This window comes from Rhyacophila brunnea, unplaced genomic scaffold, assembly GCF_057557595.1.
Source record: "Rhyacophila brunnea isolate RB1 unplaced genomic scaffold, BYU_Rbru_1.0 scaffold_4, whole genome shotgun sequence".
In the NCBI taxonomy this organism is placed as follows: Eukaryota; Metazoa; Arthropoda; class Insecta; order Trichoptera; family Rhyacophilidae; genus Rhyacophila; species Rhyacophila brunnea.
The window spans coordinates 54,737,639-54,760,421 of record NW_028233068.1 but is presented as its reverse complement, the minus strand read 5'-3'; the positions used below and the strand labels follow the sequence as shown (position 1 = coordinate 54,760,421).

The 22,783-nt window shown below is 35.5% G+C and overlaps 1 protein-coding gene across 1 annotated transcript in view; it reads right to left on the bottom strand.

Annotated features, from left to right (window-relative positions):
• dop (microtubule-associated serine/threonine (MAST) protein kinase dop) overlaps nt 1-22,783 on the bottom strand; it is a 128,435-nt gene that overhangs the window by 22,203 nt on the left and 83,449 nt on the right. The window contains exons 2-10 of the mRNA XM_085954951.1: nt 8,616-8,695; nt 6,614-6,685; nt 5,599-5,738; nt 4,762-4,840; nt 4,522-4,679; nt 2,058-2,183; nt 1,787-1,958; nt 1,299-1,403; nt 747-917 (exon numbers count right to left, since the gene is read on the bottom strand). Of these exons, the coding sequence (XP_085811077.1) occupies nt 747-917; nt 1,299-1,403; nt 1,787-1,958; nt 2,058-2,183; nt 4,522-4,679; nt 4,762-4,840; nt 5,599-5,738; nt 6,614-6,685; nt 8,616-8,695 (1,103 nt within the window). The remainder of the gene's footprint in view (nt 1-746; nt 918-1,298; nt 1,404-1,786; nt 1,959-2,057; nt 2,184-4,521; nt 4,680-4,761; nt 4,841-5,598; nt 5,739-6,613; nt 6,686-8,615; nt 8,696-22,783) is intronic.

The window sequence follows — 22,783 nt, the reverse complement described above, 5'->3', positions numbered from 1 at the left end:
TTTCTAACTGGAGTGATCAAGAAAATGTGGTATTAAATAATATGACCAAGTTCTAAGGCATACTAGTACATATTTTCATCTTCCTTGCTCAACCTATTAGGCGACTCGCACATTTAATCTCGTCTCGTCTGCAACACGTTGAATACGTCGATGTGACGTAATTGTTATTCACGAAACACACGTTATATTATGGACCTACGCACACTGCTGGAATAAAGCATTTTAATTGGATAAAAAACATCTGGCGGTGCAAGCAAGTCTGTGCAACGTTCCTACAAATTTTGATTTATGGCTGTGTGGCAGACGAGGTGAGTTTAGATGTGCGAGCCGGCTTAGGTTAGGCTCTAGTGGTAACATTGAAAAACAACAAATGAATTTGCCAGGCCACGGCATTATAAGACAACTCGGTAAACGCTCAGCCATCGTGGTGCTATATAGAAATTTTTTATTGTCTTCAGAAAAAATGGTTGTTTTGGATTTACGACGAGGTTTACAGGATAAATCAATGATATGAGATTATTTGACACAGTATTCCTCAGTACCCATAGATTTATACATACAGAATTTGTATCATTGTAATAATTATTGTGCCAGTATGATAAAATGAGACATCAAATCAACCTAACACTGACAATAATAATTAAGAGTTCAAAATACATGATAATAACGAGATGCCAATCATAAAAATTATACATATTATCTAGATTCTGACAATATTAAAAAATGATATTGTATAGTATTGTCACCTGTGTTTCTCTGGCTTTCCCCTCTGCCTGCTCCAGCAGCCGGTAAAACTGCTGCGGGTCGAATTCTAAACATTCAAGTAGCCTCGCCGGTCGGCTCACAGCCAGCATGAGTCTCGTTACTAGAGCTGACACTCGCCCAACTGCACCCGAATCATCAGATTTGTCTCTCGTCTAGGATAATCAAATTTTATAGATGCCTGTTAATAACTAATCTGTGAATTGTGATAATGCACAAGCAAGTTTCAGGAAGGACAAAAAGAAGAATGACTTATTAGATACCTACTTACTATATTAGATTGAAACTTTTGAACTGTTTCTTCTCACCATTTTCATCTCCACACACCATATAGACAACGATATAGTAAGTGATTGAGACAATTTGATGGCGATTGGAATAAACTGGATATATGGAAGTAAAGTGAGAACATTCAAATGTTGATTGAAACCCAGACCACCGCCAATCTAATAGGGCATAATGCTGCCAAATAGCCCATAGAGATGAATCCTACGACACAATCTGACTGTTGTTAGATGCACATTAAAATCAATTACCTCTTGTAATAGCCTCTCCAGATTTTCAGTCATGTCGTAAAAATATCTGCTTGTAATTTGTTTTGTTTCCGACTTGTGTAAACAATCCCGAGCCATTTCCAAAACCTGGAATAAAACAACAACAATATAAACAATAATGTATAGGATAAATGTAAATAAAAGAGGGTAGAATGTCATTAATCATTATATTCTATGACAACATATTATATTAGAAAAAAAAATTAAGTGAATTATATCACAGTAAACTCTCTAAAGCCTGGTTTCGCCAGATGTGGGATTAAAAAATTCAACCCACGGCTTCAGAGACGAAAGTTTGTAAAACTTGTAAATTAAATAATAAAAAATTAAAAAGTCAAAAAATAAATATAGATAGGTATATTTTTCTTTAAGATTGTAATGAATAAATATCTTAGTTTCTTGAAAACGTTGCTTAATCTATAAAATAATGCATAAGGCACCCAGTTTACAAAACGATTGAGCCAACTTGCCTGGTGGTGGACAAATCTAACAATGGGTGGAGCGCTTCTCGGGGGCGGTTCGGCAGCGAGTCTCCGCAGGCGAGCTTCCATGTGGCGTTGCGCCCTCGGAAACCGACTGGCAAATAGAGCCGACATGGCTGCCACCTGGTCGTCGCCAGATACCGGAGACCGGGCAGGGGAACTGTAAAGTGGAAAGAATTAATTTGACAATATCTATAATGATAAAATCATGAAAGCATGTTCAATTATTAAAAATAATGAGAAGGAATTAAAATTGTACCTGAGACTTCTACTTCGCGGTCTTCTGAAAGGACTCTGAGGAGAATCAGTGCCGGCACCGCCGCTTCCTGAACCCCCAGAATCCGATAACGACTGCCACTGGTTTATACCGGATCCTTGTGATCCACTGGAACATAATTAAATTTTGTAGTTTTAACATATTAAATGCGACTATATCTTCTTCTAATATATAAAAATTAATATTTGTGTGTTTGTGTGTTTGTTTGTTCGTATTTAATGCGCAGCCATACCGTTCATCCGATTGCGATAAAACTTTGTAAACTTATTGCTTGCACTTGCGGGAAGAGTATAGGCTATACTAATATATAAAAATGAATGTCTGTCTGTCTGTATGTCTGTCTGTCTGTGTGTCTGTCCCTTATGCGTTCCTATACCATTCATCCGATTGCAATGAAATTTTGGTAAGTGGTTGTATGCACACCCATGAAGGTTTCTGAATTAGAAAAATCATCACCTTCTTCTTCTTCTTCATTATATTTTTTTTTATTCGTATGGTTCCTATACCATTCATCCGATTGCAATGAAATTTTGGTAAGTGGTTGTATGCACACCCATGAAGGTTTCTGAATTAGAAAAATCATCATCTTCTTCTTCTTCTTCATTCTATCTTCTTTTATTCGTATGGTCCCTATACCATTCATCCGATTGCAATGAAACCTTCGTCAGTTGTTGTGGTAACACCCGCAATGGTTTTTGAATTAATACAACCATCTTCTTCTTCTTCTTCTATTCTATATTCTTCTATTCGTATGCGTTCCTATTCCATTCATCCGATTGCAATAAAATTTTCGTCAGTAATTGTGCCAACACCTGCGAAGGTTTCTGAATTAGCACAACCATCTTCTTCTTCTTCTTCTTCATTTTATCTTCTTTTATTCGTATGGTCCCTATACCATTCATCCGATTGCGATGAAACCTTTGTCAGTTGTTGTGGTAACACCCGCAATGGTTTTTGAATTAGTACAACTATCTTCTTCTTCTTCTATTCGTATTCGTTTCTATTCTATTCATCCGATTGCAATAAAATTTTCATCAGTAATTGTGCTAACACCCGCGAAGGTTTCTGAATTAGTACAACCATCTTCTTCTTCTATTCTATCTTCTATTCGTATGCGTTCCTATACCATTCATCCGATTGCAATGAAATTTTGATCAAGTGTTGTGCTCACGCCGCAAAGGTTTCTGAATTGTTACAACTATTTTCTTTTTCTTCTATTCTATCTTCTTCTATTTGTATGCGTTCTTATACCATTCATCCGATTGCGATGAAATTTTGACCAGTTGTTGTGAGCACGCCCGCAAAGAGTTCTGAATTAGTACAACCATCTTCTTCTTCTTCTATTCGTATGCGTTCCTATACCATTCATCCGATTGCAATGAAAATATGATTAAGTGTTGTGTTCACGCCCGCAAAGGTTTCTGAATTGATACAACCATTTTCTTCTTCTTTTTCTTCTATTCTATCTTCTTCTATTTGTATGAGTTCTTATACCATTCATCCAATTGCGATGAAATTTTGACCAGTTGTTGTGCGCAAGCCCGCGAAGGTTTCTAAATTAGTAGAAACATCTTCTTCTTCTATTCATATGCGTTCCTATACCATTCATCCGATTGCAATGAAACTTTGGTGAGTTGTTGTGCGCACGCCTGCGAAGGTTTCTGAATTAGTACAACCATCATCTTATTCTTCTATTCGAATGCGTTCTTATGCCATTCATCCGATTGCGATGAAATTTTGACCAGTTGTTGTGCGCACGCCCGCAAAGGTTTCTGAATTAGTACAACCATCTTTTTCTTCTTCTATATGTATGCGTTCTTATGCCATTCATCCGATTGTGATGAAATTTTGACCAGTTGTTGTGCGCACGCCCGCAAAGGTTTTTGAATTAGTACAACCATCTTCTTCTTCTTCTATTCGTATGCGTTCCTATACCATTAATCCGATTGCAATGAAACTTTGGTGAGTTGTCATGCGCATGCCCACGAAGATTTCAGAATTAGAAAATCATCTTATTCTACTATTCGTATGCGTTCCTATACCATTCATCCGATTGCAATGAAACTTTTGTCAGTTGTGTGCGCACACCTGCGAAGGTTTTTAAATTATTATTATATAACATACAAAGTTTGTTGTTTGTTTGTTCCATCCAATTTTGATTTTTTTTTTTACTACATATTAATAACATTAATAACGTTTTCATATTTTGGATTCGATTTTAATTTAGTGTTCCTATGTTTGACCTTTACTCCTTTTAGAATTATTTTCATATTGCCATATTGTATTACACAGATATTTTAATATTAAAAAAATAATTTCCTCTTATTATTTTTCAAATATCTAAGATAAATATAACCACGAAGCGACCCTGTGCGAAGCCGGGTACTTCAGCTAGTATATTATAAAAATAATTAAATAAAAAATATTTTTTGTGCAACCTACTAACCTGATGTTATTGGAGTGCGCCGCAGAACAGTGAGCGCACCGTGCTGGGGCTGGTGCCGTGGAAGGGGCAGGACTGCATCTTCTCACTCCTCTCACTCCACCTTCGCTCTCGCCCATCGTCAGGGCCTGGTGGAGACGCTCTTGAGATGAACATTGCGACTGCACAAACAATAGACAAATTAAGTGGACATGTTCATCAGGTCACATAACTACGCAAAAACAGCCGGTACAATTAGCTTACCGATAAGCTGGAGCTTCCAGGAGTTGTGCCATAACCTGATGATGGTAGAGAGGCCACAGACCATCTTCTTCCATCACATCTTGAATTTAAAAAATACAAGGACAATAATTATTAATTTTTATTTATCAATATTCATTTATATGCCTATCATTAATTTTGGTGGTGCTAAAAATGAAAACCAAAAATGGTATCCAAGTCTATCGAATCTTCTACTAATGCATGCAAAAAAAGCTAGGGATAATCCAAAGTTTTTTTGTATGGATTTTAACCGATTTGTCCTTGAGTTCTCAGAACAAACTGTCTACATCATTGTATGAAATGACCCATGCTTCGAATGACATAGCCTACCTATATTCGTGCATGCTATGTAATGCGTGTTATTTTACACACAATGATCTCAGTTCCCAGCAGCCTACTGGATAAGAAGGCCGACTAATAGTCATAATTTTTTTTTTTTGTAAAATATCTGTATTAGTACAAAGTGAGACATAATATTTTATGTTTTGTAAATTGTATTAGTAAAATACTGAAGATGAAACAAAATTCAAATTCAAGTCCTGTAAATATGACTGTCCTAGAGTCAATTACCCAACAAAGTCTACCTTCATTCAACAGGTACACTTCGTCATTGGGTTTTCCCAATGCCTGGGTAAATTCTTTACTTAGGAATAATGTGTTATCATGATCTTTCTATGTTTTAATTTTGTATATATATGGTAAGTAACTATATTCTATCAGTTCAAAACGATTCGAATGGAAAAGTGCAAAACATAATTCAAATTCCATCAAATATCCTCAGTTGATAGTATTCATTTGAAAAGTTTAGTGTTTACTCACAATAAGTCTTTGGCTCTCCGAGTAGCTGCAGCAAGTGGGGGCTGATGAAGAGGATGTAAAGGGTGAGGTGCTCCGGTGGAGGGAGGAGCCCGAGGTGATTCAAGGGGGCTGCCAAACCGGAGTGGGGAAGTCCCCCCAACCTAGAAGAGAGATGATGCTTAATTTACAGACAGTATGTATTTAATTGAGTATTTAATAATTATAAGAATGATAATACGAGGAAATTAGGTGAATTGCACTGGGCTATAAGTGTCATGGAGGATTAAGAGCTAGACTTCTCTCATACATACTATTCCAATCAACTAAACCCAATGTATGTCATGACTACCTCCAGGAAACGTTTCTACTCCTATCTGTCTGCTTCATCCAAGCTTCATTCACTATCTTAACCTCAGGAATGTTGTCTCTTTTTACAAAGTCCACCTACCTCTTCCCTTCTGGTCTATTGAAGAGGAGTCATTTAGTGGGTTGGGTGACTTTCTTCCTTGAGACATGACCTGCTCACCGAATTCGCCCGTTTTTAATGTGTGAGACGACGGGGGGATCATTGTACAACACATATAGTTTGCTGTTGTACCTTCCTTGGTGCATGCTATTTTCCTTGAACGCAGCTTCGAAAACCCTTCTTAATGTTCTCCTTTTAAAGTATTTCAGCTTATGGTCATTTTTTCCCCAAGTGTTGACTACTACCAACTTATATTTTAATATCAATATATTATATTTTGACAGCTGCAGCGTTTTTCCATTCTACCACTAAATGTCACGGCGCTAGTTGCTAAATGGCCGATTGCAGCCGCCTACCTAACGTTAGGAGGCACTGGCATACAGTTTTATACATAACTAAGCATTGTTCTCTTAGTTAATTTAACTTAATGGATGACATCTCTGCATCAGACCCTAAGCAGTTCAGTTCACTTAGTTTGTGTTTTAGTGAGTACCTCCTACCAATCATATAATGGAAATATATTGTTTTCAGTATATGTAGTAAGGAAATGATTAAAATAATGATATTTACCACAAGTGACAGTCGGTGGTGAGCGGCATGAGAGTGGACTTTGGATGGACGGCGGGAGGCACATGTCTCTTTCTGCAATTGAATTAAACGAAAATTAAAATAATTACAAGATAAAAAGAACTTTTTATATACCACCTTTTAAAATTCTGTTGAATAATATAAACTTGACAATTAATTGTATATATTAATAAATACTGATTGATGAATTATAAGAAATTTTCAAACATTTATTAATTGAATAACATATATGACATTTTTAAAACTTGTACTTGATATGAAGTAAAAAAAAAACAAACAAAAAACAAGAAAGCGAGTTAATTCTATTTTCAAAATCGTCGAACGCCGTTTCGCAAAAGTGCAAGCATTGAATTCGATTGAAGCGCCACCTTGCGGATTTTTTCCGAACTAACTTTCCATACAAAACAGAATTAATTGAAAATGAATTCAATTCTGCTTAAAGATGACCAAAAGTATTAAAAGAATGCATTATCATCGTGTTCTGATATATTCAAAAAGTTTCAAATGTCTAGCTAGTCGGAAAGTTAATGAATATAAATAAATAAAGAAAGTTAAAAATCAATTGCAAGATTTGTACTGGACAAACAAGAAAACGAGCTAATAAAAACGTGGGAAAAAATGAGCTTTTACGTCGAAGGTGTCATAAGAAATAATAGTATTCCGCATAAAATACTAATTAGTCATCTCATCTCTTTTGTCAGGATCTCAGGACTGAAGATCGTGACCCAGATGATGCTTCTTCAATGTTCGGCTCCAGTGGCGCACCCAGGATTTAATATTGGGGGGGGGGGGGCAAGGAGGAGAATGTAAATTAGTCCCATAGGCTCTTTTTCTTCTTCACAGCCTAATTTCTCGTTTATCGGTCTTTTGTCTATTGCACTCGGTGTACCTATACCATGGTCCCCACATGGGCCCCCTACCTACCGCTAAAATTAAAGGCAGTGTGAAACACTACATTAACGTTTTTCAAATTGTGTTTTAGTTCAAATTAAGGGTACTTATACAGTGAATTATTGGCGATTTTTAATACATCTACTTTAACAATGGAGCTGTCGAGTATCGACACATTACAATCAAAAAATATATTGCACAATTATATAGGTAAGTGAAAATATTCATGGCCATAAATTGTAATAGCGCCGCAGGCCACTTTATTACTATTAAAGCTAATTTATGATGTGTGTTTATCTCAATTATCTGGTCAACCCGACATGCCGGGCCCCCCACAGACGGTCCCCCGGGCTAGAGCCCTGTCAGCCCTCCCCAGCCATGACCTACACCACTCCGGAATTCGGGTGGACACCGAGAATCTTTTGACAGTTCCATTAGGGATTGGGTTTCTAAAAAAACCTGACATTAGTGTTTCGAAATTTTTGTGTTAGAAATTAAAATCTAATAAATTTTTCTAAAAAGGGTGCTGGAGAATTATTACAAATCATATTTTTGCCGTGTTTTTATTTGTCTAAGCTCAAAGGTATAGGTAGTTTATTGGCTTTCAATTACAATGTTTAAAATCATTCTGATAATTTTCATGTTTGGGGGGTGCCAGGGCCCCTTGCCCCCCCCCTGGGTGCGCCATTGTTCGCTCTACCTCCACCAGGACAAACAAAATAATAGACCCACTTCGTATTTAGTAAATAATAACAGACTTATGTTAAAACAATACTTTGTGGAATAAAATAATGTTATTTCAATAAAACTAATAGCGAGATGCAGCACACACGTCATCTGAGCATCCGCAGCTCCGACAAATACACCGTTATAATATATTATAATCATATTATATTATTACAATCATTGTAGTCTCCTGATTTTAATTAAATTGTACTAATAAAAATTTTAAAAACGTTACAATATGTGTGTCACAGTTTAGTAACGTGGAGTACCTTTTGGTTTGCCAAAACCAAGGTTTTGCCAAACAGCAATGAAAAGATGAGCAAATCGAGATAATTATTTTTTTAGGTCTATATCAAACCTGACTTACCATGTGATTCGAAAGTGAAGGGGCTGACTTCCCAAGGGCCGAGGCGCGCATACGGACCAGGTTCGACTGCTTGGAGACATCTGGAAATAGAGAAAATACAATAAACAATGGGTACGATTTACTATAGGCGATTTTATTTCACACATTACATCACGTAGACTAGGGTTGGCGAACCTTTTTACGTACGCGTGCCAAAATTTCCCAAATATAATTTTTTTACTGTCTGACGTGCCGAGCAGTTTTTCAATTACGCCGTATATTTCGGTTGACCAATTTTGAAATTGTCTGCTAGAATTACTACTACAAGCCGCACCAAGTTTTTGGTTCTTAGTTAGTAAGTAAGTAGGTACAGCCATTTTTTTGGGTAAAAATGAATATTTTTGTTACAATATTACTTAGTTTGGTTCTTTACGCACAAATTGACACCAGAATTGCTCCGATTAGATGAGGCGTTCTCTTGTTACAGTGGTCTCAAGCATTGTAAATCGGTCAAAATCAGAGGGTTGCGGCGCGGCTTCCCCCGTCGCCTGATGAGGTTAGTGCGATAATATTATATGTGACGTATAAAGTCTAAGGAATGACATATGTAATTACATATATATTTATAATGCTTATTCTTGAAGAGTATTTGGCATTTTTTTATACAATACAATCTGTCATTTTTATTAATATTATATGTAGGTACTTATATATTTTCTCTTCAAAATAAAACATTCGCGTGCCATCCAAAATCATCTTGTATGCTATAGGTTCGCCATCTCTGATGAGTCTACATTGAGAGAGCAGCAAAATCTTCTAAAATTCAATGTTTCTGTACGATCTCCTAATATCGTTTACGAATTTTAATACCTAAGAAATAAAATATTTTTATTTGAATTGACAATGCTTGACTTTTATATTGTGGCTGACACTTCATAGTTGCCATTCAGAATCGACCCTTCTCCCGATCTTTCACGTACATATCAGTACATCTCTATAACCCCCACTTTAAATCCTGCAAGTTTACGTACCTACACCTACATCTCAATGCCACCGCCACCGATTCCGTTTTACCAACTGCATTATTTTTATTTTAACTATATTTGTAGGTATTCTAAAAACTCAATGTATTATTTATGTACACATTAACGTTTTTATAAGGTATATGGGAGTTACCTAGGTGCCTACACAATATTTTTATTTAACAAATTTCACCCAGCTGGGGATTGAGCGGAACCTCCTGCACGCTCTTAAAAATCTAGTTATCCGCAAGGGTCATTTATATTAAAATGCAGTAGGTTTTTTTATATTATTTTACATGTATACAGTAAACGAATATCAGTTTTTCCAAACAAAGTACTTTCGACACATACATCGTGTGCTCACCAAGCTGGAAAATTGGAAAATGTTAAACCGCACACATTTTTCAAACAGTTTTCAGTGGGGGTAGAACGACGCTGTGAAGTGCGTATTAATTATACTCATATTGTACCAGTTATACCTAAGTAAGACCATGTCTGCAGTCTTTCATCAGCTGAAAGAATACATTATAGTAAAACGAGATTCGACCACCGGTTCTTTTTGAAAAAGCAGAAAATTACAATAAAGACAAGTCGCGCCAGTCTTGAATTTCAAGCAACACACTCATTTTATAGGTGTGTTCACGAAAAGTTAGCGATTTATGCTGGAAAAAATACAAACTTCTATTTCGAAGAAAGAAAATTTTTATGACATAGCTTAGCAAATACCCATTATTTATTCCCCTCCGACAAGAAAAAAATCTGTAATAGTTAACACTACTTTTAACACGATCAAACCGCAGTTAGATTTTCACCGTGTTGTGATTACTATTGTAACCAGAGAACACAAAAAACAATCTGACGTGAGTTGCCTTCTGGGTGAGGCTGTAACAAGGTTTAAGTCTTTTGAGTGTGGAAAAATATGGGATACACTTAGACATATTGTGTTAAAGAACATTATTTTCAATATAACTGATTAAAGTTTTTCACGTAAACGAAACGCGCAATGTTGGTAATACATATTTGAGGCCACTTGCTGCGCTTTGTGCTTCTTGCGTTTTATGGTCTGACCATTATAAAGTAATAAACAGAATTCGGCTCAAAGCCTTGGTCCATGGCGACTGACTTTCACATGTATTATATCTTATTAGTCTGTTCTGTGGTTGAAATGGCAGCTGGACTCAGTTGGTCCGATCGGCTATTGTGAACCATATTTCCACGAGGAATAACTTACCTATATCGTTTATTATGGCGAGAGAATGTGTCCTATAATCCAGTGTTATTCAACCGTTTAATAACGTAAATATTTCGCGGACAGTATCAATCAGTCAGAAATAAAAACCTATAGATAGAATTTTATTTATTAAATCTTATGTTGTAGAATTACAATTTTTGGTTAGTGTGACATCTGCTGCTGCTTCTTTGTAAGCAAATTTGACATATTACGTGGTTACCATCGTTGTTTCTGAGGGACAAAGCACTGCATTAACATCCTTTCGATTTCCCTGTTAGGGTTTTATTGACAGGTGAAAAAGTCTTTTCACACAAATAGGAAGTCGAAAAAACGTCCAATAATCTGATAGCTTTATAACTCATAATATTCTTTATCGAGAGATATCCAAAATTGAGTCAATGATTGCGTTTTATGTCTGGACACCAGGACCAGAGTGACATCAGAAGATAGCTCGATCAGCTTTTCTTTCTCACGAAGATCAAGTGCACATGATTTAATATATTCCAAAAAGGGATTATTAATGCAAAGGTTACCTTTACGTGGATTTCATTTTCAGGGTAATACTAACGCTAATAAATAAGCTAACGTTTTTAAATGTTTGGCCTATGATGTTGAATATCACTTTCTGGTGAATTCAGTAGCTTCTCCCAAAGTGTCTATATCTTCCTAATGTATGCGACTGTCCCAAAGAGCCAGCTTCTTTTTGAACGCTTCCATTTTGTTTCTTAGCGTAAAAATAGTCGTACAAGACCCCTGAAGAGAAATATTAAGTTCGTAGAGAAGGTTGAATAGTGTGTCCGCCATATACGCAAGTTTAGCCATCCATTCCTCATTCAACAAAGGCTCTACTAGGTCAGATTTTCGCTCTTGCAGAAACTGTTTTACTTCTTCAGGCCAACCATCTCACTTCTGCATGGAATAGGAGATGTTGGTGATGTGAGTCCACATTACTCTTATACAGTGTCATGAACAACCTCGAGCTTTCCGACCGCTGGTTTAGTAACACTGCTCCAATTTAAGCTCGACCGAAGTAACATTAGGAATATTCAATGTAGAAATCACGGATACTCTCCTGAAAATCTTTATATTAATCACGACTGAACTGCATAAGTTCTAAGAATGTAGCAGAAATCAAAGGAATGCATTTGACTTAGCTTAGCAGCTGTAGTTAGAGCAGTCACCCGACAAGCCAAATCCGTCTATTCGAAGCACACTCAATCAAAGATTTTTTATAATTCGTATGTTTCTGAGATTTTTCCAGGTTATGTAGTTTTTTAGCTGTAGAAAATAACTTTTCTCCAAACAATATTTAGTAAGATACTTATACACTGCAGTGAAGAGTTTAAAGAAACTAAATAACACAGAACCTCAAACAACTAATCATCGCTTCAGTGATATTCTGCTACCACAAACACTGACTATTCTTGTTCTGAAGACGTCTTGCAAAGTGGAGTGTGACTGGAGTACATACTTATTTAATTAAACACAATAGTATGTCTAGTCTCGGGAGGGAATGTATCGTTGATCTCGCATAAAGTTAGCCCCACTGATAAAAGGTTATACATCACCGATTTATTGTGATCCAATAAACTTAGCCAGGAAATTATTTAAATGAAATCATAATGCCATACGTCACCGCTTACGATCGGTACTACAACAGACGGTGTCAAATACAAAGTCCACCGTCAATTCTTCGCGAATTAAATAGATTTAAAGGTTACAATAAAATGTATTGTGTCGTATGGGGCAGCAGCGATGCGTGTCGGGATGTTTGTTTTTTTTTTATTCACACGAGGTTTGTATGTGGGTCGAAAGAACTACCAGTTACCGGTTAGATCGGATCTCAGCCGGCAATCGCGGTCGAATGGACGGGTCGGCGAGACACGAGGCTGGAGCCACATAGATGCGCACCATGTAATACATACTGTCTGCTAGTCCTTTTGAACTAGATTCGAAGCACCCCGCAACGTAATTCAATAAATAAGGCATGCGTAGTAGGGATTTAAATCCCGGGATTAGTATTATTAGTCCCGACCCCGGGATTGGTTTGAATGGGGAAAGGATTTTATAGAGCGGTTATATATTAAGTAAGAAAACTTGCCAATTCCGTAACCGTATCAATACCTAATAGTCTTTATTTGAAAAATTCTTCCACCGACAATCCTTATTATTCTTGTTGTTTAATTTAATGAAACGCATTTTTTTGTAGTAGATACTTATTCCACTTTTAATCAATAAATTAGGACCGGTTTCGTCCGCCTCAGAGGGACATTTTCAACTGAATACATATTATTCTGATGAAAAGTAATCTACTCAATTGTATACATACAGAAAAAAGCAATACTTCGCCGAACTTTGAAAAGTAGCACTATACTATATTATACAAGTACCAACTATTTACCCAAGGTAACAGCAAATGTTACATGTAAATTGTACGTATGTATTCATCGTGGGACACTTATTCGTGCGCCGCAGTACGTGTAACATGAGTTCGTATTACATTTTTATCAAATGACGAGTTCTTCGTTGAACATTTCACCGTGGAATACATTTGTACGTATCTTACAAAATGCGGTGATAGTTTGCAAATAGTACTGTTCCAATTAGAATTCCCTAACCTAGCCTAACCTAGTAAAGACATCTCCATTCTCCACGTCTGGAAGAATGCAGATTTCTCACGGTGACGATAGCTGTTTACCGGACCGTGTAAATATTTAAAGGCAGATAACAAAGGGCTAGATCTACGATCTGTTAGTTTTCTTTTCAGGCTGGATAGGAACTCGTCGCCCAATTCGGTGTGCTGATTCTCCAATTTTGTAAAAAAAAAATCGTTTTTTCTTTTAATATTTGATAATTAAGAAATCCCGAATCCCGAGAAAAGATTCTCGAGATACGGGATTTCCCGAAATGTTAAAAATTTCAATTCTCGAGATTCGGGATGGAAAATCTCGAAAATTTTATGAGAATTGCCGTCGGGAAATTCCCGAAATCCGACTCCCAAGTCATAACCCTTAGCGATAGATAGGATCGGGGGGCCATGCTGATATTACTCGGGCTTTCGCTGATTTGAAAGCTGTATACGTCGATAAATCGATGTAGGTGTAAACGACGAGGAATCAGCATATTGATGCGACACATGCAGGAAATTGGTTTGAAGAAGTGGACGCAGCGGGTAAAGGTGCCTACAGCATGTGAGTCCGACAATTAGTTCACTTATACATACGTCACAGTGAGTATTATTAAAAGAGCAATGTTCCGATGAAAAGCAATTACTAAAAATAAATCCAATAACTAATTATTAGACCTTCCTAAGATAAGCAAATAGTTTTAATTAGTATAACTACTCTAGTTCTAATTAATGTGACATAAATAGAAGACTAATGCACACGCCTAGCACAAATATATCAAATTATTTAATTATATACCTATCCGTTAATAAGCTTAACATTCCAGTAAATTCCATGAATACTAATTGAACAATTTTAATGTGGGAAAATAATTGAAAATTTAAGTAGGCATAATATACACTAAGCTCAAGCTAATTTTAATTAGTGAACGATGTTATTAAAGTTGATGTAGGTAGGTACGAGACCTTTTCAAATTAAAGAAGTTTTACGTTATCGGAAAAAAATATAATTGCTTCAGACTTGAGTTGCATGTAGGGATTGCAATACCGAATGAAAATATCACTACCGGTTTTTCGGTATTTCTTATTGAATACCGGTATTAGTTAAAACATAAGTGCCTACTTATCGGTAAATATAGCTATTACAATCTCATTAAAACATTATTTTATAGAAAAAAAACAACCTATCTACATTTATTATGGTGACATTTAAAAATATGTATTAGTCACAATACTGTAGAATTAGTGATTTTTATAAATAATTTGAATATATTGATAATTTCAACGTACGCCCTCAAAAAGGCTAGTTCACTAAGTGTAAATAAGCGCGGCTGCAGGAAAAGCTTTTTCAATTCAAAACTTGTACAATCATCAATAATGTTATTATAGAATAATTCAGAATAAATAAACATTCGTCACGGATGTTTTTTATTTCGAAATTGTAATATCAGTAGGTTAATTTATCGAGACAATTTTATAAATGTGTATATTTAATGAATTGTTTTATTGTTATTTCACCTATGTTGGATTCAGTCAATATTTTGAATTTTATCAGCATATAACTTATACACTCAATTGAATAGGAAATACAGTATAAACTAATGAAGAAATAACATTAAATTCATCGTCAAAAACGTAAACAAGTGTGGTTTTTTAATACCGAAGATTTAGATATTTTGGATTTTTAAAACCGGTATTTCGGTATTGATAAATACTGGAAAACTGGTTTTGAAATACCGGTATTGTAATCCCTAGTTGCACGTGACTATTTAGAAATAAGACCAATACTTTTCAACATTTCGTAATTAAAGAATGAATCGATATCAAATGTATCATCATCATTGACAGTATTGGCACGCATCAATCCACTGCTGGATGAAAGACTCGTCTAGCTCATTCCATTCTTCTCGGCTCCTAGTTCTTTATTTACGACGAACTGGATGGGTTTGTCTATCCAGCGAATTTTTGGGCGACCTAGTTGTTTGCGTGTCCGGAAACTTATACGTATGCAGTTCGCCGTATCACACTTCACCGTGAAATGTTTTATCGGAAATATATGGCCGTATATTAAAGACCGTCCAACCTCTTTGGGTCGTATAGTACTGGCATAAAATTCATGTTAAAATAAAACAGGGTTTTTGTCGGTTTTCACGTTACATGAAGTCAGCAGCAAACATATTTTGAAAATAGCCGATATACTGGAGATTATTTGTTAGGCTAGGTTAGTTTATGTTTTCATTCTTGAATTCATGGATTTTGCCAAAATCAGTTATGAAAATTGAATTAATGTTCATATTGAATCTAATAAAATTGGAGACCATAGGATAGTATACGGTCATCTCTTTCCGATAAGAAAGCTCACGGTAAACCGTGCCACGGTGAAATGTTTTACGTATCTACAATTTACATGTAACCAGTTGTTTGTCGATCGGTTATCCAATGGCTGAATAACATTTCCGAGTCGTTGCAATTTCAACTGCTCGGCGACTTCTATTACATCTCGTAATTTTGTCTGCCCCCCTATCCATCGATATATTTAACGGTATTCCGTATAATGCCCAGCGTGCACTTTATCATGTCACGTTAAGCTACTTTTAATTCCTGGAAGTCTCTTACAGGGTCATGTGTCAGTCAGTAGCGAAGGGTGGAGGTGATCCGCAACCTAATAAACCTAATAGTACACATTAAAATTTGTCAGTCATACGTGGGTATTTCTTTTTATTGAACTAATACTACAATTTACAGATGGTGTTGGTTAGTTTTAAAAAAGTCAATTAAACCCTGCCGAAACCAAACCACACGAGTTTTTTGTATATTTTTCGGGGATACGACAAAATTGTGCACACTTTTCATTCATACTTAATTGTCTTCGTTGGATTAAGAATACACATTATACAAATATTGTTGTTTAATTTTTTTTTCAATTCATTAAGCACTGCCTAACCAAACCATAATAGATAAAAAAATATTATTATATCTATCAAACATCCAAAGTTATGTATGATTTAATTGCATACTTTTAGATTCTTTTTATAAATAAACGAGTATTTTTTTTACTATTATCTATTATGGCGTGGTTTTCGCAGGGCTTAATTGAGTTTAAAAAATTAACCAACACCACCTGTAAATTGTTGTCTAATTTCAATGAAAACAAATACGTATGACTGACAAAGTTTAATGTGCACTATTTATGGCGGATCTTAACAGCCTACCTCTACTCTTCGCCACTGTGTATCACATTCATATCGATCAGGTAGGTTCTACCGAAACTGAAATATATATAAGGATATGTAAAATTTAATTTTATCTAATGGAAGTTTATCATAGCTTTGTTTTTAATTCAAAAAAAGGTTCTTGTATAGAATAAAATACGCCCCCGAGTGAAATAATCAACTAGAAAAAATTAAATGTATGTATAACATATATCCAGGGTTCAACATTCTCGTATTATTGCCCTCGAGGGAATTGACCATTAAGCCACCCCCTACGCATTTCATAAAAAACGAACAAGGAAAAAACATTGCTAATGATATGAATTTATCGAGGAGTTGCGGCGCCCTTGAGAGTGACGGCTTCGTCCTTGAATAGCGGGGTGGTCGAACGAACGAGACGCATTTTTTCGACACTTGGACCGATTCCAAAACAACAAACATATTAGCGATTTGTTTCTACCCGCGATGAATTACATTCGAGCGTTTTCATTGCGGAAGTGTACGACTGTATGGAGGAACCAGAAAATGATGCGCAGTCAGTAGGTACAATCGCACTGAATATCATCAAATGCATCTGATCATTACGACGCATGTCATATATAATAAAAACGACACGTGCACATACGATAAAACCTCATACTAATCCAAATGACCAACTATGCAGAGAATCGGTGTTGCCATCTTTTTGTCACCGAATTACGCCTCGTCATCTACTAAACATGTATAGGATTTTTGTTTTTCACCAAAAAATAAATAACGGAAAATTTGAGAAATTCTGAGGCAGGTACGTACTTCTTCGGACGAAAAATGCTTTCCGGCAAATTCATTAAATTTCATTTTAAATAAAAGTCAAAAGACTTTTTTAACCTCTTTTTTCCTTCGTCCGCCAAATTTTCATCTATTGCAAACTTGATTGCAAAATTATAATAATTTGCACCAATTTATAGCACGGAAAAATATCAAAATTTTAGTACCTACTTTGCGTAGTTTTTTCGATAATCAAAATTATAGTATTTTGGGCAAACTATACCTTTTTAATATCGGACATAGTACGCGGATCAAAATTATAGTTGGCAACACTTACACAGAATAAACATTGGGAGACTGAAAACGTACTTCTTTCGACCATGTCCGATCCTAATAGGATCATATGGGCCTCCACAGAGTAGAGGTTTGTATGAACAGATTTTGTTTTTTTTTTACGAGAAACGGATGTCAGCCACTTGCTCAACATATAAGGTCCATACCCAGACTTACACACAAATTGAAAAACAATATGTGTACTTGCCAGACCCAGGATTCGAACCTGGGACCCCAAGGCGTTATAGTCCAACGCTTAAGCCGCGCGGCCACCGTGGGTGTTAAAAATGTACAGCAGATAATATTAAAAACAGAAAAAAAAGTGTATACAATTGTGTATATATATATACCTACCTACATACAATGACCGAGACTGGACCCCAGAATACATTGTTTTCAAACGTGACCTCACACTGTGCCTAAATAGTAGAGCGTTTGATGAACGTGTGCTACCAGTGATCATGCATTCACGCCAAAAATAAACCGTTAATATAAGTGAGATCTAAACATTAAGAGTAACGAAGATTCACGAAGATGCATGTCGGGCATAAAGCGGAAAGACGACAGAATAATACAATGGACATGACACAACGGTAGGGGTAGGTACGCGATGTGATGGATATCGCTTAATTGTTAATATGGCAATGGACTGACATATCACTCGGAAATGGATAATCGCTGGACAAATGCAGTCATACACTGGTACTCAGGGGGCTCAAAACAGACACAGGTCGTTCATAAACGAATTATTTATCTTCAGTAAAAACACGAGGTAACAGGTCGTTATCTGTTCGGTATAATCAGGTAATTCTTTATAAATAATTATGTTTAAATTGTAATCAAATCATACAGTTGAACGTTGCCGATAGGAAATCGGATCAAAGCTAACAAAGGGCAATGACTAAATATTAAAGTGCATGCGCAATAAAGACATGGATAGTAGATGAAGATGAAATTCTCGGTGCACATTCGACGGACGTGCGCGGAATATTTACATTTAAATGAGATTAAGCAAGAGAGCCGTGAGATTTTCGTAAGCCTCAGATAACTAATATTAAGTAGTATACACAGTGAAATGACGTCAAGCGAAAGTTTTCAATTTCAAAGTGAGTTCAGTTTCTAGGTAAGCACTTGGTGGATAATTGGTGGTGTTTATTTCTAATGCAATAGCATCATTATTTAATTTTGTCCTCGATGGTATTTCTATACACCTCATCTGAAGAATTGGTGACCTCGTTTAAGATAGAAATAATTGAATGTTTCACTGCAGTGTGTAATTGAAAGCTTAGTAGTCAGTCCCTACTCATTTTTAAAAATAATTATGAATAACTACCTCGACATTTATTGTAACTTCAGAAAACACACAAACAACAAGGAGAAGCGTGCTGAAGACTTCTCCGAAATTGACACAGCATACTGAGCAACTAAGATGTACGAGGGTGGTCCCAGAAGTACCCGACCTAACAAAGAAAACACAAAAAAATTGAGAATTTTCTTTTTTATTTCTCTACGTAGTCTCCTTTTAGGTTGATACACTTTTTCCAGCGATGTTCAATAGCTTTGATACCCTGTATATAGTGAGAATCGTCGAGCTCCTCAAAATAGCCATCAACCGCCGACTCCACCTCTTCATTGTTGGCAAATCTTTTACCACCGAGCCATTTTTTCAAGTTTGGAAACAGAAAATAATCCGAGGGAGCTAAATCTGGCGAATAGGGTGCGTGAGGAAGCAATTCGAACTCATTGATTTTGGCCATCGCGATAACGGATGTGTGAACTGATGAATTGTCCTGATGAAACAAAACTATCTTTTTCGCCAAATGCGGTTGATTTTTCTTGATTTCATCACTCAAACGCTGCAATAAGTTTGCATACTATACGCCGTTGATTGATTTTCCCTTCTGAAGATAATCAATGAAAATTACCCCAAGCGCATCCCAAAAAACTGATGCCATGACCTTGCCTGCAGATGGAACTGTCTTCGCCTTCTATTGAGCCGATTCTCCCCTTTCAGTCGATTGTTTTGACTGTTCTTTCATCTCAAGTGTGAAGTTTTAAAAAACCGTTTAAAAAAAAAGATTTTTTTTCGGTTAGGTACATGTTCAAACACGCGCGTTAACATAATTTTACTCCTTACTTTAATTATAGTTTGTCAATTTATGGCTACGGCCGTATGTTGTAGCTTAACCACTAGGGAATGACAAAAGAAATGGCGTATTTCAAAAAAACACTACCTTATTCTTATGTCAATAATTATTATAAAGCAATCATTATTCGTAGGATGTTTATCACACTTGAATGGTCAAAGACCTAGCATATAATTAATATCTTTAGAATTATCTTCAAATGTGTTAATCTTGCACATTTTTTGAATAATAAAATGCCTAATTCTTGCCAAATTTGGGATCACAGAGATTATCAACATAATTTTTTATCGTAAATATTTCACTATAATAATGTCGACATAAATTATACTGATGGTTTTATAAATGCGTTTAAAAATTAATAAATGTAAAAAATGTTAACACCACTGCACATTTATGTACTGAAATATGACTATATTCTAAAACATTAGAGCGAGAGGTTTAAAAGAATAGATACTATTTTATGTAATAAAAATACTTTATGCAGTCATCAAATGTTTAAAATAAAAAAGGATAATAAGGCTTCAAAATTATATAAATAGATTATCTATAACGTTTAAGGAATGTCCAGGATCATGCTTTGAAAATAGAATAAAAGCTCCATTTTGACCCACGCTGAGCACGTCCGCCCTTAATCAGATATAAGACCTAAGTATGTAGCGCTTTGCCTTGTACAGTAGCTATGTTTTTCCTTGACTTATTGGGTAATCTTAAAACCTCCCCATTGGTAATATGATCAGTCCAGGATTTTATCACTATACGCCGACATAACCAGATCTTAAAAGCCTCTTGATCCATTGGCCTAGGGATTGCATTGCCGGGATTTCAAAACCGGTATTCCAGTATTTATTTATCGACACCGAAAGACCGGTTTTAAATATAAGTACAAAATACCGGTGAGTATTATCGTTATTAAGGAAGCTGTCTCATTTACTTTTTCGAAAACGAATTTAATGTTATGCAATGTATTTGTAAAAATCAGTAAGTTCTATCATTTACCATCTATACATATTTTCGAAGGTAAACAGAATACTATGTTGACAGATACTTTTCCTTTATATCTAATATCAATGTTTTAAAGAGATTTTTATTACTTTCGTTTTTTTTCTACGTCTTATAACAAATACCGGTATTATTGTCATTCGGTACTGTCATCGCTAATTGGTACTTTCCTTTAATCTCCAGAATTACGGGCACATTGTAGCATCTGCCATTATTGGCATTTGAATTCAAATCTTGATTCCATGGTATCAATTCCAATATTCCTATAGACGTATAAAACTTCTGTTTACTAACAAGCACCGATGTGGTTTTTTTGCAAAGTAATATTTCTTATTATAATATTAAGTCGTAGGTAAGTACTTATTTACTTTGTCCACTTTATTGTATTCATTCATAATTTATATTTTTTATTTCGAATTAATTTTTCTTCTTACGCTCCATATGTAATTAATTATGTATGAAGTACGTGAAGCGTCGTTTTTCAAAGTTTACAACCTTTTCTTGGACAATATAAATAAATAAGTAGATAACCAATATGCCGAGCCCATTTTTTAGCTTTTTGATATGAATCAGTGGAGCTATAAAGTTACATATTATATTATTATACACGTACACATATGACCCTTTTTGTTGTTGAAAACTCCGACGGCAAAACAGATTGAATTCTGATAGTTTTCGTAAACGAAAAAGTTCCAAAAGATGAAAAAATGCAATAACAAGAGTTATACGTTCCATTTCTGAAATATATAACGAAAATATTATACCTTGTACCTATTGCTATCCATCTCGGAATTTTCATGAATAGGATGGAATAAAAAACATGACTCGCGGCTGCGGACAATCGCGATGTTTTCCAGCATACCGAAACCGAATTCGGAGAAAACTACGAATGAATCACCCAACTTTTAGCCGCAACGTTTAGTAATCCAGTGGGTGTTCGCTTCGATTGGATTTTGTCGTGAGTCAAGGTATTTCGTTGAAGAATTTCAGTAGAAATGGGAGGAGGAGAAATACTTTCATGAAAGGTTATAGTATCGTAGTGACCCAGTTGTAATTTATAATATGTATAAGAGTATTTACTATTTACGTATACTTATTCTTATTATTTATTACAAACGAATCACTCATAAATAATTATATGGTAGAAATTCTAATACCTACGTACATATTATATTACATGCTAGGAATTTAATTCTATAATATACAATATATTGTTTATCGTTTCGTCTAAATATTAAATATCACATAAAACTCGCAATCACATTTCATATTAATTATTATTAGTGCATATACAATTGCATAATATACACCTTATGTGTTTTCGAGAGAGGCACAATTAGGTACTTTAGATCTTCCCTTCTGGATTTCAGATGTTTTCTTCAGTGAATTCCATATTATTCATTCGAGGCATCCCAATAATGCTCGGAATTTTTTGGTCATATAAGTTGACAACTGGAAAAAGTGTCAGGTTAGGTCAGGGAGGCGAGGAAAAATTTCATCCAGACGGACGGTTACTCTTGCATTCTGCGCCAAGCCAATGCTCGGTGTGACATGGGAATTTTCAAGTATGCCGCTTTAGTATACATGTAAATGCGCCGTATGTAAGCAAATTAATTAATTTAATATTATATTCAACTGTTTATGATTGTTATATTTACCGTAGAAGAATTCAGTTTGCGAAGATGACTGAATCAAAAACGCAAGTAAAATTAACGAAGAATTCTGCACGATTCAAGAGTAACTTAGTGCTCCATGGATTTATTGATCCCGGAATGTTCTAAGTGACATTACCATCATCGTCTAAGTGACATATCACCCGCAAATTACAAATACGAGTTACGTGCCATCGGATGACAAATTAGTACAACTGTT